The sequence below is a fragment of the Pleurodeles waltl genome, chromosome 10, assembly GCF_031143425.1.
Source record: "Pleurodeles waltl isolate 20211129_DDA chromosome 10, aPleWal1.hap1.20221129, whole genome shotgun sequence".
Lineage (NCBI taxonomy): Eukaryota > Metazoa > Chordata > Amphibia > Caudata > Salamandridae > Pleurodeles > Pleurodeles waltl.
In genome coordinates this window covers 957,913,851-957,940,275 of record NC_090449.1, presented here as the reverse complement: position 1 = coordinate 957,940,275, position 26,425 = coordinate 957,913,851, and the positions used below count along the sequence as shown (strand labels likewise).

General features: G+C 40.5%; 1 protein-coding gene across 1 annotated transcript in view; it reads right to left on the bottom strand.

The window, feature by feature from the left end:
* Positions 1–26,425, bottom strand: part of PLXDC2 (plexin domain containing 2) — a 1,436,917-nt gene that overhangs the window by 6,094 nt on the left and 1,404,398 nt on the right. Inside the window, exon 13 of the mRNA XM_069211779.1 lies at positions 19,840–20,000. Coding sequence (XP_069067880.1) covers positions 19,840–20,000 — 161 coding nt within the window. The remainder of the gene's footprint in view (positions 1–19,839; positions 20,001–26,425) is intronic.

Below are 26,425 nucleotides of genomic sequence, written 5' to 3'. Positions count from 1 at the left end.
ACCCTGAAATATTATTGTCAAAATTGGTTGCATCCAATTGGTCGAATTAAGTTCCTGGTAATATTATAGTGTTTGCTTAAGGAAATGTAAAAAAGGAATGTGAGTTTAATGACATGCATGTGGACTACCGTGTGTTCTTACATAAGCCACACATATGACAAAAATACATGGGTGTCCTGGGCACAACAGTGCTCCATCTGGGCTTCAGTTTAAAGTTACTGCAGTAACACATGTCAAAGAAAAAAACCTTTGCCTTGATGAAAAACGTGCATTTCTATTGATTTCTTTGTAAACACTGACATATAAGCCCAGAGGCCTCAGCAGCTAATTGTAACTACTTGAGTTACTGGTTACTGGTTGAGGGGGTAGAAGCTCATCTCAGGTAATAGCCACAATCCTTGCGGGGTGAAACACAGAAAGCACTAATTTAAGCTGTGCTTGAGTCTATGGTACCTTGGCACACAGCAGTCAAACCTCTGTTAAAGGCAACATGTAAAGTATAACGGGCAGATTAAGAGCCCCTAACGCCTCCTTGCACTACATTAGCATAATTTTTGGCCCAACTAGGCCAAAATCGCAGGCACCAGATTTACAAAGTGGTGCAAAGCATGCAATGCGAAAGGCATAATGTATGGAAAGAGGGAATTCTCCCATTGGGGGGGGCTGAAAAAATGTTGCAAAGAAATGTAAGAGATTTCTCTGCATCATTTTTCTCCGCACTTTTAACGCCTACTCAGAGCAGGAGCATAAAGGAGGCACACCATTGTTTACAATGGGCCTCATGGGGCTTTGCAGGATTAGCGTCAACATTTTTTACGCTAATCCTGCAAACATGTTGACGCTAGTTTCCTAACTACCACCATGGTGCACCTTATCTTAGATATGACACACACATGGTGGCATTAGGGGAGCGCTAAGGGATGCAAAAAAATTGGTCCTGCACTGAGTGCAGCACCATTTTTCTTAAATCTGTACCAAAGTATTTATGCAGAATACAAACAATAATAAGGAGAAAATATAACCCAAGAAAAATTTCAAACTAATTTTGAAAAATAGGTTAAATCCTAAAAAATAAAAAAATATCCGAATTACAAAAATTCAATCAGTAGAATGGAAGATACTTGATTTTAAAGTTTTAAGTACATATAGCACCTAGAAGCACAAAGCACCACTTGCAGTCAATTGATCATGCTAGAATTGGGGAACGTGACAAGTTAAGGCTGACCATGATGGAGCACAGGCCAGATACATTAACCAGGTTAGTCCCACTGAAAAAAGTTCCCTTCCTAAAAGTCAGGCCCAAAGAGTTCATTCTGTGGTGGAGGAGGAGACAGCAAGGAACAGGGAGAGGGTGCCCGATGGTTATTGCTGTATCTTGAACAGCAGGCTTGGCTTTGCAGATGGTTATCGCTGTAGTGCAAAGTTCCAGTTGGACATCACAGATGGTCATTGCTGGAGCTTTGTGTTGGTGGTCACAGTGGGCTGTCGTTGATGTAGCTTGAACTGCAGATTTTGTTTTGCTGATTGTCGCTGGTGGTTGCTGTAGCATAAAGAGCCAGGTCCACTGGAGCTTTGCGTTGGCGGTCGTCATGGGTGGCAGAGTCTTGGTGCAAGCAGCTCTGTTCACAGTTGCACAGAGCCCACATTTTCAGGATTTAACCTTCTTTCACAGGAGGAGCTCAACTGATGGCAATGAAGGTTCCAGGACCCAGAGGGGGAGGGCTCCTCTTGGGGAGCATGAACTCACTCCAGCAAAAGCCAGCAAGGCTCAGGCAGGTCCAGTTGCAGAAACAGAGATCCAGTGCAGCAGTTCAGCTGGGCAATTGCAGGGAGGGCTCTTGGGCTTGTTGGGTTCCTGTAGTACAGGCAGTAGTCAGCTACTCCTTGGAGTCACTCAGATAACTTGAGATAAAGAGAATAGGTTTGGTCTTTCTTCTCAGGGAGCAGAGCAGGAATCAAGCAGCAGGGTAGCCCTCCAGGGTTCAAGGCAGTCCTTAAGCAGACCAGAAGTCCACAGGTAGCAGCAGAGTAACTCTCTAGGAGAAAGGCATACTTCAAGAAGCAGAGCAGTCATCTGATGACCAAGGCAGTCCTTCTTCTGTTATATCCACAGGTCTAGGAATATACTAAAGGGCGGCTCTGGAAGTCCAAGATTTATATCTACTGCCAGCCTTTGAACTAGAGGGAATCCCTATACGACTCCCCCATCCAGTTCTGGAAAGTAATTCTCTTCACCTGTTAAGTCTCCAAGAAGTCTGGGGGGACAAACAAATAGTATCATTTTCCTTTGTGATGCTGCGGGCAAACCCTTGGAAGTGTAGTAGGGCCAGACACAGCTCCAAGACCAACCATTCCCTTTGTGTAACTCTCTGGAAGGTATACACAAACTCCTACAGCCCAGAGATCCATAGTCAAGTGACCAGAAACACTGAGAGAAGGCACAAATGGTTAGGACAGGAAAATGGCAGCTTTGTAAATGTGGCTTTTTCAGAATTGTGATTTAAAATCTGACTTTACCATTAAAGGGATTTTAAATTACAATGCATTTGAGTGTACACACCATATTTGAATCTGCTCACAAGCAAAAGTTAGAATGTATTAAATGTAATAAGGTAACCTAGTGTTGGTCAAAAGGAGAGCTAAGAGTTGCAGTAGTGAAAAATGACTTTAGTAGTTTTTTACTGCTATGACATGTAAAACCTATATCTGCATGTTCCTCTTTTTATATAAAAGACACCCTACACTTTGATACTTTATGTTCAACATTAGGGATGACATATGTATTTAAAAAAGGTTTAGGCTTGGGAAAACCTTTATTTTGCAAAGGTCAAAATGGCACTTTAAAACTGCACTGCAGGCTGCTGTGGTGGGTCTAAGATATATTTTAAAGGTCTACTGAGTGATGCATGTCTAATAGTAGAGTTTATAATACTTGCCCTGGGCTAATTTGGTGACACTTAATAGGAAATTAAATGTGCCAGTTGATTAGATCCCAGTTGTTCCATGTTTTATAGAGACAGTACAAGCACTTTACCATTGGTTGTCAGTGGTAAAGTGCACAGAGTCCTAATTTCAACAATAACAGGTTCTGTACCAGTAGGAAAAGATCTGAGTGAGACCCCACAAAAAGGGCCAGATCCAGCACTAATATATAAAATGTTGCATACTATATATTTAAATTGTGTGCCCTCACAGTGACTGAATGTCTAAACGTTATTTCAGTGTGATTAGGACATTTAACTTTATATCTCCACCTGGGAAAATGCTGACAAAGTAATTCAAAGATATGCCTTACTTAATTTCCACTGTTTGATGGTGAAATCAGAATTTTGATAACTTCAATGGAAAACTAATTTTAAAATCATGTACTTGATCAGAAATGTCTTGAAATGAGTTTTGCCACTCGCCATACATCCAAAGCTGAAACACACATTAATGGTATGGAAAATTAAGCATCCTGCCTCTGATGACCATGGCTTGCCTCTGTCTTGAAGAATGACAGGGAAGTGTAAACTGCTGACCGGTTAGCATGGCTTAGCTATCTGGAAGTGAACTGGAACAGCAGGTACAACAAAGGACAGCCTTACACTACCTCTTTTGATGACACAATGGAAAGAAGAACTACTCCAATTGTTGCCCAGAGCCCACCTAGAAAGTAAAAAACCAGTCTAAGTGGGGAAGAGAAAACAGAGTAAACCATGCCAGGCGGGAGGGGACTTCAGCTGAATAGGAGAGTGCCTCAGGAGCTGAAGACAATTTTACTACAAGAAACTGGCTACTGGTGAATTTATGGCAAAATAATGCTCTACAGAATAAGATCTGTTATCATCCGTGATGGATTTCCACCTGAAGGGTATTCTGTGAGAGATGTAATGTAAAAATGATATTCCACTGAATAGGAAGCAAATCCCCAGACAGTAAACATTGGTATTGCTGGACATGGCGATATTGTAATGATAACATAGGTATTTCATACCAAGGGCATTGCATTTATGTTTTGAAAAATCCCATACTTAGACCTCTGGCACATCAAAATCAGTCTCTAAAAAGAAGGAATGGAAATATTTCTTGCCAGTGGTGCTAAATGAATACTTATTGTCATTTCACAGGGACACTGGCAAATATTGTTTTACTCTGTTTCAACTTCCCCTTCAGAAACATGATTCTAGGAACTGGATCAGATTTCTGACTCAGTGCTCATGTAACTTTTCTACAAAATATGCAGGTAGGATTGCTTGGAGAATGTATGTCTTAAGAACTTTCTGTCCAGAATTTGGTGATTGTGCAAGGCCATGGGAAGCTGCTGACTGCCTTCGGGTATCACACGCTGCAAGATCACTTTTTTGGCGAAAGTACGATACATTTCGGGTTAACATTTTTATTGCATTATATATGCCTTATTTGTGGGCAAGATAGCCATATTTGCTAGTTTCAGAAACAGAGTGAGACTGAAAACAAAATCAGCCCTGGCAAAAATGTTCAATCTAGCCCTAAACTGCTGGCGTCTGCAAGTTTAAGGGGGTTCTGTGGGTGTGGTTGAAAAGCTCATCCAGCTCTCAAAGCAGCATCTAAACCCTTAGCCTACTGGGAAATACCAGCGTGGCAGAATGGCAAGTCCTGCTTCGTGGTCAATTCAGAATATGTGTCTAGAAATGTAATGACATTATCATACAGCTTAACAAACATATCATGCTTGCAGTTCTTCAATTTTTCTATAGGTATCCCTCCCATAAAATATAACCTCTTAATGCCCTTGAATGTAGTATCCTAAATCTTTGTCCAACTGGACCTCTTCAAGGTAAAAAAAAGTGGGCAAGTTCAAACATGAAAGTCTTCATCAGGAATAACTAGTCGTGGTCTGATTGGGGGTCACCCGATCCTTTGTTCTGTGAAGGGAGTTTTGCACTCCTCAACCAATGTGTCCCAAGTGCTCCAAACTCCAGTATCCTACAATGCTACTGCCCTGCCCTACCTGTATACATCCTTCAGGCTGGACCCACTTTACATTTTCTTGCTGTAAAAGAATTGTCAAGTGGAAAAACATAAATCTTAACAGCCCCCAACCGTGGACTCCAATCTGACCTGGTAGACTGATAGGTCACTCACCTGAGAATCCCAACTTCTATTCAGACCCTTAAAGAAGAATGTTTGGTATGGTACCCATTTCTTTGCACTTTCAAAGGAGTCTGCTTTTAACTGCATCTGCCTAACCTTTAAGAAACCATTATGTCTTCATTGACATTTTTATAATTTACTTTTTCATTTTTCTTTTATATTAAATGGACCGTAAGTCCTTCATTTCCCTATCAATACTGTTATTTAATTGTTTTAAACAAACATGATATTTCACTAATTAATTATGAAGATTGTTCTGCTGCTCAGGCCTGGTTAACAAATGTGAGCCTAGACTGTCCACATTAACATGTTTTCACCAATGTAAGATCTTCTGTCAAGCCATGTTGGGAGAGCAGCAACATTTCATACTAGGAATTTAGGGCCTGATTTAGAGTTTCCTGGATGAGATTACTCCATCACAATTGTGACAGATCTCTCATCCACCTTTTATGATCCCTTTATATTCTATGGGAATGGTAATACAGAAGACAGGATATCGGTCACGCTTGTAACAGAGTAACCCATCTACCAAACTCTAAATCAGATTAGTATTTCCTCTCAGAGCCTGCCACTCAAAATAAGGGCTAATTTCTAAGCAACCTGGTGCATGCCAAAATATATTTGTCAGTTGTTCAACTATTTCAAAATATCTTTGTGCTTTGGAAAACAAAAATAACAAATAAAATAAGTGAAAAAACACTTCCAATTTAAAACAGAGTAAAATCCCTCAATTAAGTGGCAAGTCCCTATTACGTAGCTGACTCCTGACTCTTGCAAAGCAAGGTCAAATATAATCAAATGCCAGCGTTTGTTTAATTAAAAATGAAAATGACACTGAGTGTGCAAAATGGGGCAAGTAGGCAAACATGAATAATGTCTTGTCATTATGACAATAATTCTCTGCAATGCAATGAGGTCGAAAATTTTAATTGTGTTTTATGTTCCCACATCCTATCATACCAGGTCACTTTAAAATACTTGAGTAGCGATATGAGAAGAAGCTTTTTTGTGTAATGAACCTCGCATGTTTCTATTTTGTCTCCAGTCTAGCCTTGAAAAAGCCACTGTGTGACGAAACATGTGTTGGCTGTGTATGAATACATATATATTCCAAAGGCTATTACTATATATGGCCTATGCCTGATCCAACTATACGAAATATCTATTGACCCAAATAAATCCTTTTCTGGAACACAAAGAAGAGTACTGTACTATTCACCAACGGACCTCTCACATCAGACTTCACATTTGTGTTTGTAACTATATATGTTTTGAGTGCTGTGGTCATATCTGTTTTTCTGCTCATAATAGATTGAAGCAACTTTTCATACTGATGTGTTCACTCTTCTTATTGCTGGCATGTACAACCTCTTTCAGGCTTTGTTTACAGCCACATTTATTGTAGAGAGTATTACCTTCATACATTCCCATTAAACATTGACACTGTAGTCAATTGATGTAATAGTACATGTATTTCAATTTAAACACAACCACATGAACTATGATATGATATCAATCTTTCAATCAGTAAATTATTTTTTTTAGAACAAAGTTGTGCATGGTCGCAGGGTTTTTTCATTCATGATTAAGTCAATCAAATCATTCTCATTCATCTTGTCATAGTTAGGGTTATACATTTTCAAATGCTTATTGTAGGAAAATGCCTCTATTTACATGATCAGCCCCATTTTTGTGGTGACTGATGCTGCTAGAGGTTTGAATTTTTGCACTGGGATTTCACTAACCAGGCCCCAGCCTATATTCACTGACCCCTAACACATGTCAAAATGAGATATTCCCTAACATTAAACCTAACTATAAGACCTTGTATATGGTACTAAGTGTACCCAAGGCCTGTAAAGTGAATGCAAAGAGTAGAATGCAGCACCTGTTGTGCCAGCCATTAAAGAGGAAATGTAAATTAAACTGTAGCCATATAAAAACGTTATTTCTACCTGGTAAAATAAATATTTTTGATGGACCTAAGCCTTCTTTTCAAACATCAATGGCACCCCTAATAGGCGGTAAAGCCTATATGGCAGGATGCATAGTATTTAAAAGTAGTACCTGTGGGAAGTTAATATTAAACATGCCCTTCCAGTGACTAGCATCTAAAAGCTATTTTCACTGTAGTAAGGCTGGCTGTTCCAAGGAGAAGCATTGGAATGCAATATTACATTTATTAATGATGTCTTGGGCTAGGAAACACATAGAAATGTATTTTTTGGAATATTTGTGACATGTATTACAAGCCTGATGCACTTGTGAATTTGGATGGTTAATAACTGTTAAGGATAAGATACTTTTAGAAGCTTACCCTTTTCACTGCCTAAACTCTCTGGAGGTTAATTTGCATTAGCCTCCAGGTGCAGCCCTTTGAGTGCTCAAGCCCTGAATGAGGTATGAAAACTGCTGACAAAGGAGCAGAAACTGAGGCCTGGGTACAGGAAGGTGTTACTGTTCTTTTCAAAGGATGACTATTTGGGCAGTGCCCAGGAGCTTGATTAATGTCAAAGAGGCCTCTCCTCTCAAAAGCAAATGTTAGCTGACACCTGGTCAGGCCCCATTCTTTATTTCCCTAGTGAGGCAAGCTCCAATCCCAATGGGGAGGAAGCAGCCCCAAACTGGTTTGAATTGACCACAGAGGAGGGGCTTCTACTTTTCCCGGGCCATGCCTCTGAGGTGGGCTGACAGGCTCTGCATAAAGAGAGAAGGGTTCCACCATCTTGGATTCAAGCAGAGAGTGACACTATCAGATTCTTTGCAGTAGGGCACTGAGGAACATTTTTCCTACTGATTAGGGACAGGCCAGGATTCACACCCACCCACTGTATCATCCATCAAACTTTTAGTACATTGACAGGAACCTCCTTGACAGCATTCCAGAGAATGTCAGGAAATGTCTACATGGCTGGCAAACAACTTTAACATTGGTGGAAAGACGACCCTCGGTATGGTGAGAAAAATGTATTCCACCATACCGACAGAGGTAACTTCATCTGCCAAAGTATAAATATGGCCCTGAGTTCCAATGAAGAAACCTCCAACTAGATTGAACCTGGTTGGTGTACCTAACTTGTGCTCCATCATGGTCAGAATCAAACTGTGTCTAGGTCCCAGTATATCACAAGCAGTTAACCATATATCCAGCATAGATGTTTTTGGGCTCTATTTCCAGTTAAAATGTAAAAATGTCATCTCTCTGGTGCCTTTAATTGGATTTTTGAAAGTTTTAAGTCATTTTGTTCATTAAATTATGTTCTACTTTTGTAAACTGTGGTGCAATTTTTATTGTAGTGTGTTTTAACTTTTTAACTGTGTTTGGTACTTCTAACTGCTTTACATATTTTCTTAAGTTAAGCCTGCCTGCTTTGTGCAACGGCTACTAGGGATTGAGCCCAGGTTTAAATTTGATTGGACCTGACAATAATGGTGCCATTATGGCTTGTCAGGGACTAATATCCACACCAACTAATAATCCACTTCCCTACATATATTAAGAATTGATATCGTTTTCTCATGATAAAAAAAAACATGGGCAAAAGTCACAAAATGTGTTTTGCATTAACAGCATCTGTCCCTCTCTTTGGAGATACTCAGCCATCTCCCTAGGATAGAGAAATTATTAAATTTATTCTTAGTGAATTCTCATGTTTTTTCAGCATCATTTTTATAAAATTAACCAATTATCTTCCATTCTTCAAAGATGTTTGCACATCAACTTTATGAAGCCATTAATTACATTCCCTTTCTCTTACATTGCATGACTTTTAATCTGCAAAGTAATGCAAAATTGCACCTTGCAAAGTCTTGCATTACCCTGCATCAGGGAGACAATGTAATGGTGGATGAGGGAAACTAGGTTACTGGTTGAGGTGGGCTAAACCCTATTGAGGAGGCAACTGCAATTTCTGTTAGAGTGAAGTCACAAGCAAACCCCAAATTAACCCATGCTTATCCCTTTGTTTGCCTGGCACAAATCAGTCAAAGAAATGTGTAAAGTATTTATGCAGCACATAAAACAGTAATAAATTGAAAACACAAGAAAAATCCCACACTTATTTAGGTAAATAGAGCAAAATCAAATAAATTATCTGAGAGCAAAGCAACAAAAATAAATCCAATTAGTAGAACCAGAGATATGCAATTTTAACGTTTAAAGTGAAAATAGTGCTTAAAAGCACAAAGTGACAAATGCCGCGGAGTGTTTGTGGGAAACTGGATTACTGGTTGAGGTGGGCTAAACCCTATTGAGGCAGCAACTGCAATTTCTGTTAGGGTGAAGTCACAAGCAAACCCCAAATTAACCTGTGCTTCTCCCTTTGTTTGCCTGGCACAAAGCAGTCAGGGAGCCATGTGTAAAGTATTTATGCAGCACATAAAACAGTAATAAAGTGAAAACACAAGAAAAATCCCACACTTATTTAGGTAAATAGAGCAAAATCGAATAAATTATCTGAGACTAAAGCAACAAAAATCAAATTAGTAGAACCAGAGATATGCAATTTTAAAGTTTTAAGTGAAAACAGTGCTTAAAAGCACAAATTGCCAACTGCGGTCAACTGGTCACGCCAGACTGTGACAAAGACACAACCTCAGGCCAACTGCTTTGCAGTGTGGGTCTGCTACAGGAACCCACTTAGGCCCACTGAACAAAGTACCTTAAATCATGGTTGTGGGGTGTTGCTAGATCTCGCTTTCAGAATGCGTTGCACTGCAGTTCCAATGAGCTGTGAGCAGTGATGGAGTCATTGAGACTTGCGCAACAAGGTCCTGCTTCATCGGCGAGGGGATTGTTGCTGGAGGTTTGCAGTTCGAAATCCTGCATCAGGAGTGCATCATGCAGCAGTCATTCCAATGAGCTGTGGTCTGTGATGCAAGGTCCTGCTTCTGGGATGCATTGTGCAGAAAACATTTTAGTGCAAGGATGTGGATGCATTGTGCTGTGTTGGTTCTGCCCAAGAGACAACAGCTTGGCTGGCACAACTCCTTCAGGCCTACTCCAAAGAGTCCAGGACTCGGCAGACACCGCTTGGAGCATTATCTCACAGTAGACAGTGTCAAGATGCTAGGCTCAAGGTGGTTGGAGTCTTCTGTACATGAGGTTCTGATCAGGGGGACATCCAACTACCCATTGGAGTCACTTTGGTGGTCCTGGGTCCAGAGGTGTACTGAAGAGTTGGGTCTGAAGGTCCCATTTTTATACTTTTGCCAGCTTTGAATTAGGAGAATGTTCTAGAAGTTTCTATGCCTAGAGTTTTAAATCTCTGTCTCACTGCTGTAGGCACCAGCTTGTACAGGGACCCAAAAGGCTAGTGTCAAGTCGATTGTGAGTATGCTGAGAAGAGCCTTTCTGATGGTTTTCGGAAGGTTTGGTAAGTGGCAGCTCCTCCCCTCATCAAGTCAGGGATGGTGCATCCTGCCAACACCTACTCCTCCTTTGTCCCATTGTCTGGGAGGAATACACAATGACCAACAGCCAAGCTATTCAGAGTCATGACCCACGATACAGGCAAGTGCCATGAAATGATTATGAAAAGAAAATGGCACCTTTCTAAAATTGGCATTTTCAGAATTGTGACTTAAATCTGACTTTACCATTAAAGAGGATTTCAAATTACGGTTCATTTGAGTATATACATTATTTTGCTACCTGGTCCCAAATTTAAGTTATCATTTATTGTAATAAAGTAAAAATTCTTCTTCCTATGAGAGAGGAAGTCTTGCAGAAGTGAAAAATGCATTTAAGAGTTTTTCACTAATGGAACATGTAAAACTTAAACGTACATTTCCTACCTTTTAAATACACCGCACCATACCTGATTGGTTGTTCAGGGCCTACCCGTGGAGTGACTTATATCTATTAATAAAAAGGAAGATTTATGCCAGGCAAAAGATTTATTTTGCCAGGTTAAAATGGCAATTTAAAACTGCCCACACAGATTGCAATGACAGGCCAGAGACATATTTACAGGGCTACTTATGTGGATGGAACAATAAGTGTTGCAGGCCCATTAGTAGCATTTAATTTACAGGCCCTGGAAACATGTAGTACCACTTTTCTAAGGTCGTACAAGTCGATTAAATTGAGTGTAAGTCAATTTCACCATGTTTGGAGGACGTGGTTAGCAGTGGTTAAGTGTGCAGGGTCCTAAAAGCCAAACAAAAATTGGTTCAGATAACGGGATAATGAAGGTAATAATATTTGGGGATGACCTTGCAGAAAGGGCCAAGTCCAACGGTGGAGCACGGGCATTCCTCTGCATCCATCCATGTACTTTTAGGCAAACTCAATTATTAGTCAATAAGGCTGGGTGTGTGCCAAAATTGTGTGCCTACCAGACCTCTTTGCATCCTGCAGCTCACATAGAACGAAGAATAAGCCTCTACTCCTCTAGGATTGTTTTTGTCCAGGAAGGTATGGCTTCCTGCACAAAACAATCCTGACAACAAACATGCACCCATGAAGGATTGCACAAGGGGTACCTACAATAGTGCCAGCTGCTGCAAGTGCGCCATCACATGCAGAGAGGAGAAGTGCACTATATCTTAATAAATGTGGTGTGTTTCTAGTCTCTCTTTTAGGCAGCCCAGCAAGTTCCCTTGCTGCACTGCGTTGTATGAAAGATTAATGAATCTGGTCCGCAATGTGTGATTCTAGAAACACAATGTCAGCTAGAACACCACTTTTGATTTGGCAGATTTTTATCTAATGCGAACATGTTCTGTGGGCATTAGGGCACTTTTCAAGAGAACCAGATTTTGTTACACATTTTTATAGGCACAAGTAGAGTAAATGATTTTCACAAAATCACAGAATGTCAAGTCAAGTTGGGGATTCAAACCAGTTCCACAGTTGTCAGCATTAACCTCTAATGCCTAGTTCTGGAACAACAATTTTAAAATACACAAAGCATCAGGCAACCCATTGTTTAACTGGCTAAGCCATTTTACAAACCAAGAGTGGTGATGCACTGGATGGATGCTTGTAGGAAGGGCTTGTGCGGTAGCACGTGAAGCGGGGGGAGGGGTGGCAATAATAAAAACTACAAAAAAATACCACTTACCTGCCACGCCTCTGCGGCTCCCAATGCTTCTGCCTTGCTCCCCTCCCCACCCAATCCAGAATGGTACACAGCATGAGAGAAACACCAGGATTGGCCAGAGCGGGCTAAAATGCTGCTCAGGGAGGGAGAGGGAGCCTGCACCTGTTCTCCACACGGCTGTGAAATGCACAGTTCTAAGTGTGCATGTCAATTTGGACACCTTTGGATGGACTGCCAAACTGGCAGGCTCACTTAGAGTGCACCTTGCACTCCCCCCCTTGATGCAACGGAGGATGCTGGGCCCGCCCTGCCCGACCTAAGATGAAAAAGAAAATGATAATAAAATACTTTTATTATCAAATTATTTTTCTGCTTCCCTGCTTCCTTTCAGCAGGGCGGGTGATGCTCCCCCACAATAGCGGAGGGGCCGCCCCTGAGTATTGCTAAGGAACTTGCAACTAGGTGGAACCTGGCTGTGGGCAGATCAGGAAGTAGAACGTTGTTTCTAGTTCAATAAAATATCATTCTGCCAGACTTAAGGGAAAAAGTTAAACTGAGAAAGGTGAACTATGCTGTGGGGTTGGCGTTAGGACCTTGAAGGTCAGACTTCCTTGAAACAGAAGAGGAAAGTGCACTTCAGAGATAGTAGAGCCACATGGTATGGTGGGAAGTGTGGGCATTGAAGAGAAACAGGGAAAATAAAGATACACGTTCGCACCCGCTCTGCTGTCCGCTTTTCCTTTGTGTATGGCAATGCACATATGCCATACTGCCCATCAGTTCCCTTTTATCTCTTTGGCCTTGTCTGACCATGACGAAGACGGTTTGACATGTAATCTATCGCTCTGGGTGAGGCACCAAATCATAGTTTCCCCAGTTCCATGAAAAAACATTTTCAAATATGACAGGAAAGTGCCCCTTTTGTGGAGTTCTCAGTATGAATTCAACACAGGGCTTCACTTGACTGGGAAAGAACCAAAGGCGTTGTAGCTCAAAAAATGAAATAAATCATAATCAATTAACCCATATGAAAAACAATCAACGAAGAGGCGTAATGTGACAGAATGTTTGAAACATCACTTTCCACTGCAAGATGATGTTGGCAATGGCGCTAAAGCTACAGCTAATTTATGAAGTAGTATTAATGATAGGATGGCCAGGTGCTATGTGAAACATATATTTTGAGTTAAAACTATACACATTACAGAAATGTGTCTTTCAAAGAAAAGGGGCAATTGGCTCGAATTTATTTCTCTGAGGATCAAGGCACTCTGTGAAAAACATTATTACTCTTTCCAGGAGGAATTTTCAATGCTGACCGCCAAGTTGATGCACCTTGTGTACTGTGGGTTGTGTAATAGACCTGAACTGCAGCAGAGGTTTTTAAGTATTCATAATGCTTTTAATGTTGCTAAGAATTTAGCTCACCATAGAGCACTAATTGTGATCACAATGCCCCTAATATTGACATAAATCACAGCAGTCAGTTGCTGCACAATAACGAATTCGAAAGGACAGAGCACTAAAGCTCACCCGGAGTATGGCAAATACCGGCTGTTCTGTGCTGTAAGCATGAACATCAGTGAACATATGATCATTTATTTTAAAGCAAGGCATTTATTTTCTAGCCATTGATAATCACTGAATTGTTGATTACTTAGGTATAAAATAATGAAGTACATGAACCCACAATTGATCAGGATATAAATTTCCAGTTTCATGGGATTTAACACAGACAACCACCACCTGCTCAAAACCAGTAGTAAATGTATGTGGGGGTCTATGAGCAGGGAGAATTGGTGGAAGGAGTGTGGGAGGATGGGAGGGAAGAGGCAGCTACTTTCTGGTGAGGAGGGGGAAATGTTTGCTTCTCCAATCTGAAACAAATGGGGTAAGATCCTTGGCTGCTGCTGCAGGCAAAGGCTCATACAATTTTATGGAGTGGAATTACCACCTGTTAAAATTAGGTGTGATGTGCCAGTGCCAAGGAAAATCAGGTGGAGGAACACTACAATCAGGTGGAGAAAATTCCATACGGTAATTCTGCTCCACCTGACTCATAATCAGAATTTAATTGTTTGGGTGAGTTCAGGATGTGGATCGGTGTTCATGGCGGTGGCACAACTGAGATCTCTGAATACAGTGATAGATTGTCACATAGGTTATAATTGCAGTTCTATGGGGAATTGGGAGAAGAAGGTGCTAACGCAGATGTCTTTATTTGAAATTTTTATTGAATGTCTATGGGCCATATTTATACTTTTTGATGCGAAACTGCGCTAACGCAGTTTTGCGTCAAAAAAATGAGCGCCGGCTAACGCCATTCTGAAGCACCATGCGGGCGCCGTATTTATTCAATGACGTTAGCCGGCGTTAGCCGCCGGCGCTGCCTGGTGTGCGTGAAAAAAAATGACGTACACCAGGCAGTGCCGGCGTAGGGGAATATGGAGCTTGGGCGCCAAAAAATGGGGCAAGTCAGGCTGAGGCAAATTTTTCGCCTCAACCCGATTTGCGCCATTTTTTTCGACTCCCAACCCCCATTGAAATGACTCCTGTCTTAGCAAAGACAGGAGTCATGCCCCCTTGCCCAATGGCCATGCCCAGGGGACTTCTGTCCCCTGGGCATGGTCATTGGGCATAGTGGCATGTAGGGGGGCACAAATCAGGCCCCCCTATGCCACAAAAAAATAAAAATAAAATACTTACCTGAACTTACCTTAATGTCCCTGGGATCGGTCCCTCCAGCCTTGGGTGTCCTCCTGGGGTGGGCAAGGGTGGCAGGGGGTGTCCCTGGGGGCATGGGAGTGCACCTGTGGGCTCCTTCCAAGCCCACAAGTCCCTTAACTCCTACCCTGACCAGGCGCTAAAAAACGGCACAAAAGCGGCTGGACGTCATTTTTTTTGACCCGCCCACTCCCGGGTGTGAATTTTGTCCGGGAGTGTAAATACGGCGCACATGCCTCGGAGTCAATTTTTTAGACGGGAACGCCTACCTTGCATATCATTAACGCAAAGTAGGTGTCCACGCTAAAAAATGACGCAAACTCCATGGACTTTGGCGCTAGACGCGTCTAACGCCAAAGTATAAATATGGAGTTAGTTTTGCGTCGGAATTGCGTCAAAAAAAACAACGCAATTCAGCCGCAAACAGAGTATAAATATGCCCCTATGTATTTTTAAATTATGAAATTGTAGAACATGATATAATGTAGAAAATAATGTGAAAGTTTGAATTGTGACCTCTGAGAATGGCCACCAGTGTTCACAAAACTTACTAAATGAATGATTAACACATAAGAAATATGGAAACTGTATCAGATTAATGTAGTAATATGCCATACTAAAGGATATGAATTATGCTTTAGCTTATTAATTGTAGGCCTTAACTTATCGAGTGCCTTGGCCTAGTTTGCCAGGCCTCATGCAGAAGCTGTATTTCCTAGCGTTTAATGAAAAATGCTGAGAGAGTGAACTAACTCTGAAATGCTCATTGTTTTAATAAAATGCTTAGCAGAAGCTTTCCACAAGAACCGATGGACAAGAGATGAGGTTTCTCGCAAAGTAGAGATTTGTGTGTAATGTGTGCTAGATGTACTTTCCCAGGATGCGAACAATGGAAACACCGACTGGAGAAGAAGATGCAACAATTTTGATACCTGAGGAGCCGGATGCTGAGAACATCGCAAAGCAGACCAATCAACAACGTGTGAAGTGTGATATATTAGAATTCATAGATTTGGTACATGGACACTATTGGATAGAGTAATAACAAACGATTAATTGACCAATTGAAAATTGGGGGATATTTTGGGTAACTTTGATATAACAACATGACAGAGGAAAAAGATTAAGAATAGATTCTAGGCAGACCGCTGTTGCGAAGAAGAGATTTGAGATTCTGTCATTGGGCTCATACTCTCTGACTGAGAGCCTGATGGGTTGCTGATCGACTGATGACCTGGAGACGAAGACCGATTCTGTTTGCTGACCCATACTGTGCATAGGTAGATATGACAATATGACTGAACTTTATTTTTGTGCCTTTTCGTTCAAGGTGCCAACTGCGCTGTCTTAGTTAGTTCTCCTTAGCTAGATGTTTTCTAAATTCTTGTTTTCTAAATCATTTTGCATGATGCCCCACATGCTGATGCTAATTTGGGTTAGATGAGGGTTTGCCAACTGACGATTGACAGATACAGAGACAATTGTTTGATGAGCTGTTTTGCTGAACTTTCTGGATAGAGCTGATATCTTGATGCCGATCTTATTATTGATTTGTGCTAATGCTCTAGCATGTATTGTGATACAAGCCTTGATTAGATTGTGTTTCTGGCATCTTTTGGTTAATTAATATTGTTCGTATATGCATTTGAATCTGAAGTCAAGTATTAATCCATATGACTTAGTAGTGTAACCAAAATTAGTAGTGAAATAAAATTACTAAACTTACTAAAGGTGTGGTTATTCATGGCTGAGAAGTCATGGTGAGTGAAGATTACTGACTAAATTGATTGTTGATTATTGAGTTGAATAATGATTATTGTGTATTATGCTGTAACTCTTGCAGGATTATTCTAAGCGAGTCAAAAGGTTTATCGACCTATACGCGTCTCTCCTTGAAAGTTTACTTATGAAGGACTGACGCGCTAACAAAGGTACACAGCTTTTAAAATATTGATGATGCCTACGGAAAAGGAAATGCAGTGGTTATGGGTGAGGAAAGTGTCTGTTGAGAGAGTGTGTGTGTGAGTGTGTGTGTTAGAATGAGGGCGGATGACAAAGTGGAGGAGACAAAGCTAAGCACATGGAGAATGCAAGACTGAAAAGACAGTGATGAAGAATCAGGTGGTGGTCTGTCAAACATGGACTACCAAAAGTTAGATGTACACCAAAGAAAAAACATAAATGACTAATGCAGAGGTTAAGGTTGCTGAGGAAAGTGACTTGAAGTGGAGAACAAGAAAATTGAGCTCAATGGAATATGATCCATAACATCATAGGTAGTACCTACTGAGATATTGAAAGTTCAACTTGGAAACTCTTCCTATATTCCAGGCACAACACAAACAGATGACTGATTCTAACAGCTAGTTTTACACACACACACATGTAGTTAAATGGCTAGTGCTGCTGACTAGGAACTGGGAAACTAAGGTCAACTCCCTGCTTCAGCTCAACGTTTTGTAATCCTTGAAAAATCCCTTAAGTTTATGACAATAAAATAAGTGTAATGTCTGGCTCACATGTAAAATATCTGGTTCTCATGAAAAGCCCTTGAGCTCAATGGAATATGATCCATAACATCATAGGTAGTACCTACTGAGATATTGAAAGTTCAGCTTGGACAGTGATATTAAACAGGTTCAAACTCATCCTATATTCCAGGCACAACACAAACAGATGACTGATTCAAACAGCTAGTTTTACACACACAGATGTACTTAAATGGCTAGTGCTGCTGAATAGGAACTGGGGAACTAAGGTCAAATCCCTGCTTCAGCTCATCGTTTTGTAATCCTTGAAAGATCCCTTAACTTTCTGACAATAAAAAAGTGTAATGTCTGGCTCACATGTAAAATATCTGGTTCTCATGAAAAGATAGATTAATGCCCTTGGTCTAAGTTTCCCCTATATAAAAATAAATGACTAAAGCCGGGATGAGGTTGCTATCTCTACACATGTACATGTTGTGTTATTTGACAAAGAAATCAAGGGGCATATTTATACTCCGTTTGCGCCGAAATTGCGTCGTTTTTTTTAACGCAATTTCGACGCAAAACTAACTCCATATTTATACTTTGGTGTTAGACGCGTCTAGCGCCAAAGTTCATGGAGTTAGCGTCATTTTTTTGCGTGAACACCTTCCTTGCGTTAATGATATGCAAGGTAGGCGTTCCCGTCTTAAAAAATGACTCCCAGGCATGTGCGTGGTATTTATACTCCCGGGCAAAAATGACGCCCGGGAGTGGGCGGGGCAAAAAACCCTGCATTTGCGCCTCATTTTAACGCCTGGTTCAGGGCAGGCGTTAAGGGACCTGTGGGCTCAGAATGAGCCCAGAGGTGCCCTCCCCTGCCCCCAGGGACACCCCCTGCCACCCTTGCCCACCCCAGGAGGACACCCAAGGATGGAGGGACCCATCCCAGGGAAGAAAAGGTAAGTTGTGGTAAGTATTTTTTTATTTTTATTTTTGTGGCATAGGGGGGCCTGATTTGTGCCCCCCTACATGCCACTATGCCCAATGACCATGCCCAGGGGACATAAGTCCCCTGGGCATGGCCATTGGGCAAGGGGGCATGACTCCTGTCTTTGCTAAGACAGGAGTCATGTTAATGGCGTCTGGGCGCCCCAAAAAAATGGCGCAAATCGTGTTAAGACGATTTTTTTGCCTCAGCCTGACTTGCCCCATTTTGGGACGCCCAAACGCCATTTTTCCCTACGCTGCCTGGTGTACGTCGTTTTTTTTCACGCACACCTGGCAGCGCCGGTCAGCTAACGCCATTCAATAAATACGGTGCCCGCATGGCGCTTCAGAATGGCGTTAGCCGGCGCTAACTTTTTTGGCGCAAAACTGCGTTAGCGCAGTTTTGCGTCAAAAAGTATAAATATGGCCCCAAGTATTTACTGCACACTCGTAATGAAACTTACATATTTCTAATGCATAAAATACATGCTTCTTGCACACAACTAAATCTTAATTTTTTCAGTAACATGTTTTTTTTTGTCCTTGTGGAGAAACCCCTTCTGCTGCAACTTCACACATCTTGGGGGCTTAAAAGGGTTCCTTTCTCATTTTCATTCTGAAATTTGATTTCCATCATAGAAGTGCAGATAATCCCAAATAACACTGCATCTCACCTGTGTAATGATAGCTGCGTGCATGTTGACCCGTGAGTGTAAATTGGTATTTTGTGACCTCTAAATATCAAATTGAACTCATAAATAACACTATCTTTGAACCTATGCGGAAACGCAACTGTCTTTGTGGGATCACATGAAACAATAGAGAACTTGAAATAAAAAAAAAATACGGCACTTCACAAATTCACAAACGGTGACCTTAAACTGGTAAACAAAACTAGCTGCACAGTCGAGTTCAACTTACACTTCCGACTAACTTTCTGTACGTGTCCCTGAGTTTCTCTATGCGAGATCAATAATTCAGAAATCATGGATAACGTTATAAGAGTAAGTATGTTTTTTCAATCATGTATGGCACTATATATGACCATTATAATTACAAATATTAACTAATAACAATATTAATAGTAAGAATATTTTTCAAGTTGCCCTTATAATAAATGTTTATCTTTGAATTGATGAAAATTGAGGCGCTTTGTGTGATTCACTTTTGAACTGGGAAAACAAATAGCGCTACAAAAACTGCCATGACTGTGAAAGCATTAGAAAAAAAGCAATCTAAATAAGCAATTTGTGTTAGTATTACCAATGTGTGTGCTGTTTTTTCCAATCAGAGTACATGTATGCAGATGTTCTCTTTTGCATTTATACTGGTGGCTAGAAATCATTTATGTGAAAAAGAGTATGTTTAATTCTTTGTATTGATTTACCCAACATATGTGTTGGACAATAGCTACATACATGTTAGTACCAGCAATAACCATCATGTTGATGGCCCTTATTATCATAATTTTTATGGAAGCATACACATTGCCTTACCTCAATGAAAAACAGGCTAGCTGGTGACGTTGGATGATGATACATATAGAGTGTCACAAGAGTAGCCGCAGTGAGAATTAAGACCAACATTAGAATTCCAATAATTAAACCAGGATGCAGAGCTCCAGTTTTCTTTTCCACCGCACTGTCATCTGTAGAGCCTATTGGAGGATCACAGACATATTACAAAGATGATATTAAAATGTTCATTACACTTTCAATAACTACAGAAGCTTTTGTTAAGCGCCCAGTAATATGCTAAAGGGTACAATAATGGGATATGGCAATGGAAGGAACAATAACACATTTATGCAGTCTCCAACTGAATAACAAAAAAGTAAAAAATATCAGGATCTATTACAATTGAGAATGCTGGACGTTTTCACAAACTGGAAATACTACGTCTATTGGTTTTGTCCTGCTCAGGAAACCACACTCAGGCGAGTAGACTCCAGTATTGGACAGGGTGTCTCCTGGCACCCACCTATGCTCCTCTTCCATAATGACATATATGAACTCCAGTAAGTAACAAAATTGAATGCACCACAAGTATTTTATTAATGGTTGATGTCTTGGTTTTTATTGTCCGTGGCGGGCATAAGGGATAATGTATTGTCCATTTGGGAGTAAGGGATGTGTAATTTGAGGCTACAAAACAGACAGTATTAAAGAAACAGTAAAAAAGGAGGGCATACTATCTACATAAAAAAGTTGGCTTAAAGGACTCTAGGCGGGTTAATCATTTGAGGAGAAACTTGACATGGGAGCAAGCTGAAAATGGCAAAGGCCTGCCTTTAATGAGCTTACACATGCTAACACACTCATGCACCTTTGCTGTTTGAATGCACTTTTGCATGAATGCTATTTAGGATGTTAAAAGCAGCCCTATTGTCTTTGCCAAAGCTGGGGAAAAAGTAGACAAAATAATTTTCTGCACACAATGCAGATGCGAGACGAAGGACGCAATGTGTCAGTGAGATGACTGAGGGCACTTCTTCATCATCATCATTCTTTATGCGGTCGTCAAATGACCATAAAATATACAGTAAAACACAATACAACAAAGCATAATACATGATGAAAAATACTGGTATTAATTAATGATAAAAGAAAAAGTAAGAACGGATGCTTTGTTATTATTAAAAAACAAATCAGGATAAGACAATAAGAAAAATCATAATCCATTCACTGACTCCCAAATGTATAGCACACTGTATAAAAGTTGCAATTAAAAAGCATAGCCTCAGTGCTGACAGTGATAGCAAAAACACCATAGCTGCCCTACACTGACTAAAATTGACTGTTTTAAAAAAGGTAAAATAAGCAGCTTCCTCAATGTAGGATAGAACTTGCGGAATAGCATAAAGTGCAACGTGCTTTGTGTAGAGTAACCATCACACGGACAAGCAGATCAATTTATAAAATAGGTGCCCCGCAGTGGGTAAGGCACAAGAAAGTGTACAGTAGTCAGCCTTAATATTGTTAACAAAAACCTATGGTAAGTATTGATGATCCTAATTAAATAAAGCTCAATATCATGACTAGTGCACATTGAGACATGGGCCCAAACAGTGAACTTGCCAACTTTTTTATACAGTCCTTCATCAGTATATTTAGTTATAAACATTTCCCTCAATGGTCTAGAGAATCTAGTCAAGTACGTTACTGGATTCTAAAACAGTTCAAGTAATTTCAGGCTAGAACATATATTATGTATGTACAAAGTCCAAGGTATTTTTAGGCCTCGCTCAGTTTTAATATGGTTGGCTAGAACTGCCTGATTAAATAAGGTTTCTTCCTTGGTCCATATATATTTAACTGTAATAGTAGTGGTTGTAGCTTCACAAGATCATTTATTTATCCTAGCCCCACTTTGGTGTAGCAGATATGGGTGCTGGTAGTTTTCAGTATGGCGAACAATCATTCAATGACAACATTTTCAACCAAATCCAGCCCAGGGTGTTATCTCATACCCATAAACTGGCCCGATAGATAGCATTTAAGCAACATTTGTCTTATAAACTTTCATGAGTTTTCTGATGGGTTTACAACCCAAGTTAGACGCCAGGGTAAGAACTACCACTGTGCTTCTTGTCAGAGTAGTTGCTTTAGTTGTTTTCAGATGACCCCAGGTGAATTTGTCATCTAATAAATCTGACTGAGGTCACTTATCAGATGTAAAATATTCCACTATTCATTCTAATGGAAGCAAGTCCAAAAAGGCTGAATGATACATCATACAGCCAATAGCAAGAGGTGATAGAGATGTACTGCATTGGATGAAGCCAAAGCCAACTCTAAGTATGTTTTCATGAACTGCTAAGAAAATGGCATTCAGATAGCTGTCATGCCAGATCTAAAAAGCAACCTATGCTTGACATGGATACTCTGATTCTTTTTAAAAATCACTCTTTAAAGGTATTCTACATTTTCAGTACGCAAAGTACTATTTTTTCAGCTCTTTCAAATCATTAGCACAGATGTATAAAAGGCAAAATGTAATATTACTGCCTTTAAAAGTTAGAAGGTTTTGGGGTTTGTCCATAAATTAATTACCAGTTATGTAAAACGTTCTTCTTCATTTACCTTTCAGAACTAAATAAAAGAACATGTCACATTCCTCACCCAATTAGATAGAGATTAAGGTCTATTGCAGACATAGCTGGTGCAAGAAAATGTTTCTTTTTGTATGATAACCCCAATTTATTTGGACTGATGTGGCTGTTTTTTGGTTCTGCATGGTAGGGATCTGCTAACCAGGCTCCTTTGAATGTGCAAATGTGGTCTGACCCATAAAACATGTTGAAATTAGCTATACTCTTAATAGGCATATTTAACTTAACTATAAGTCCCTAGTTTATGGTACAAAGTGTGTGCAAAGTGGACTGCAATACCCATTGTGCCACCCACCACAGTGACAGTGCAAACATGACTGTAGGCTTACCACTGTTGCCTGGTTGTGCACTTTTAAAACTGCAAATTTGAACTGTCAAAATAACCTATTTAAACTCTCCTTTTACATATTAATAAATCACCCCCAAGTAAGCCTTAATGTCCATATGGCAGAGTGCATGGTATTTAAAATTAGGTCAAGTAAACGTTTAATGGTAAATATTCTCACAGTGACAAGGCCTCAAAAGTTATTTTTAGTATAGCAGAGTTAGCTGTTACATACAGAAGCTTTGGGATACAATATAACATTTAATAATGGTATGTCTACCTAAGTAGGAGCATCAAAGTTAATTTCTGGACTTTTTAACATCCTTATTACAAGCCCAAGTCACTAGTAAAGTCACAGCGCTGAGGCAAAGGCATTGTGTGAGGTGACGTGTTCTGCTACTTTGGCAGAATGACCATCTGGGATGTGCCCAGAAACCTAATTAACTTCAAAGAGGCCTACAGTGTCACAGGCAGATGTCGCTAACACCTTGGCCTGCCCCTTCTGTTGTCCATCTAGTCAGTCATGCACCAAGCCCAGAGGGAAGGTAGCTGCCCCAGAACCTGTTTTGAGTTGCCACAGAGAAGGTGTTTCTGACTTCGATGGCCACACGGTTAGGGTGGGCATAGGAGGGAGCTATGCACAAGTGAAGAAAGGTTCTGCCATGTTGGATTTAACGACAAAGGGGCACTAGGGGATTGTTTGCAGTAGGGCATACAGGAACTGCAGCAAACATAGCTAAGAGTACCCAGGAATCTTTTTCCCTGTTGATAAGGGAGGGGCTAAAAGTCATCCCCACCAAGAAGCTACTGCCAGGTATGAATGAGGCACTCTTGGAAAAACAAAAGAAGGACTGCACCTGCTGTTGAGACCTGTGAGGAAATGTGAAAAGCTAGACCTACTCCATAATATACTCAGGACAAAGAAGTGGACTCTAAGGATCAGTAGGTTGGTCTTCTGTTATACTACAGGACTGCTTCAAACCCCTTTTGCTTAACGGCACAGCTGGCCAGTTCCAACTGGACCTCCTCTGGCCTTGCTGGTGGCCTCTGATGTAGTGAATCTTGACATCCAAGTGCTGTTGCTAAGGTCCTCGGAACCCTGGCAGATCCAACCTGTACTCCTTCCAACATCTTGAAAAACCTGGGACTTTGAAACTGTTTGACTCCAAAGACCTCTGGAAGACCAGAACAAACTTGTCATGTCAATCCAGCGTATGTGCATACCTGTTGGGCCAAATATTCAGATTGTTTCTACCTTGAGTTTTTCCCCGGCAACAAATCTGTTTTAGCAGGAAGTTGTAAAGATAGATTTCTGGCCTTGTGGAGTCCTGTTAGACTACAGTAGGGAGCCCTGCCCCACTGGAGGAATATGCGGTCTGTTAAATCCAATGGCACTTATATTATGGTGGAGATCTGTCATGTTTGTGACAGAGTAATCCATCCGCCAAGCTCTAAATCAGGCCCAAAGGGCCTTATTCAGATTTGAGCAGACAGGTTACTCCATCACAATGACACCAAAAGTACTCAGTGGGCAAGGGCGGTTCTTTGGGAGAGAATTTAAAACTTTTCCTGCTCAGAGTTTTCCTGCCAAAATCCAATGACTTATCTGAGACCTCATCTGTTGGCTATCCACCCTTCTGGGCCGCAGTCTGCTGAGTTGCACTGCTGAGGAGTTTTGAGTTCCAAATCAGAAAGTAAAACTTGTTACCAAGACAAATTTATTTTTTGTATCCGACCTGGGCTTCATTGCCATTAACATTAAATGCAGCTAGGACTCAATCAAGCACGACCAGAATACTGCAGTCAGGGCTTAATGCTTTTTAGCGTTATTTCTTTTTTAATTCTTTATTTTCTCTTGGGTTCCCCTTCTTGGTTTTTGTCATTTCAATGTCATTTTGTTCATTTAATTATTTTCTATTGTTTCAGCAACTGAACTTGAATTGTTATCATGTTGTGTTTTCAACCTTTTAATTGTTTTGGTACTTCTAAATGCCTACTCATTTTCTTAAGTTAAAGCTGTCTATTCTGTGCCATAACTACCAGGGATAGATCTTAGGTTTAAATTACTGACATCTTTACTGGACCTAACAAGTATTGTGACATTATTTCTTGTGGTGGACTACCAAACTCTGCAATGAACAACCACTTTCTCATACTACCTAACTCTCAATATGCCTTGTGCTAGACTGTAACTGGTTCTGGCTATAAATTAGATTACAGCTTAGTTTCCACTAACAGTGATACAATGTGTTTATGTGCATTTGTAATATATTTAATTGGTTGACTAACCTCTGACTTTTTGCCTTCTGTATTGATTCTTACATTTTTAGTAAACCTTCATGGTTTGTACTTTGAAGCTTGTCCCCTGTGCATTTTCCTATGTGACTTCTCTTGGTTTATATAACTTATGTTAGGGTCCTTGTCTTTAAAGACTCACACATATGCCCAATTCATCAATTGGCCCTTTGAATGTTGAGAAGTGCTGACAACAAATAAAATGGGTTAACCTTTTGCTCATGAATGGATAGCTTTAGTGTTTATTTAATTTAAATCTCTGCATTTGTTGGCTTTCCTCATGTGACTTTACTCTCTCTTTCTCTTCTTGCATGCCCATTACCCCTCCCCACTTCCTGGTAATAATCAATTGCTCCCTCATGCCTTTATTGTATTGCTTTTAATATTTATTGTACAAATGCCAAGTAGTTTCACACTACAACTGCCCCAGACCCTTCCCCCTATTTGCTCATTACCTCTCCCTTCCTGCTCCCACTTTATTCTTATTCTTCTTATTTTTTTTGTCATTTTGTGCCTGAACATAGAACCTTGCTATCACGCCACTTGCTTCTTTACCTTTGCATCAACCACCTCAGAACAGTACATAAAAGTTCAAAAACATATGCCGAAATAGCTGTCCGTGCATCACACATGTATGTTTATGTGTCAGCAGCCACCTTGAAATAGTTGTTCTTTAATTAAAAAAATTATCCAAGATGGCCAGTCACAAATGAGCATGAATCATTATGCACCACCATAAGCACTCTTTTATTATATGTTTTCCAAATGTCAATGCCAAATGGAATTGGCAAAGCAATAACATGGCATTTTAAAAACAAGACTTTTTGACCTTGCAACGTTTGTTATTTTTTGCATTTTGTGAATTGTGGTTCTATTAGTACCATTTTATTATTCAATTAATATCAGTTCCCCAGATATTTTCTTCCACAAGCCTATGTTTTAATCCAGTCAGTGTTTATCAAGACGTGATATCCTGACTCACAAGACATTATGTAGAACGATGGCAGTATTATGGTCCAAGGAGAGACAAAGCACAGGACTCCATGGGGGAGTACAGCAGTACTTTGAGTTTAGCTCATTCCCCTGTGTTGTGCTGGACAAATATAAAGACTGCACCAATATTCAGATCAGTGAGATTCACAATAATGTTTAGGTCAGTGAACTCCACTGTGATCTCAGGGAAGCTCCGGCAGTGCAACTCTAGTGCAGGTTGCTGTGGTCAGGGGTCGTTAGACCTGACAGCCTTTGTTCTCCCCCTAACTTCTTACCTACCACCGCTACTTTTCTGACCTTGTTTTCGCTGGCCTTAGGACTCTATGCACTTTACCACTGCTAACCAGTGCTAAAGTGC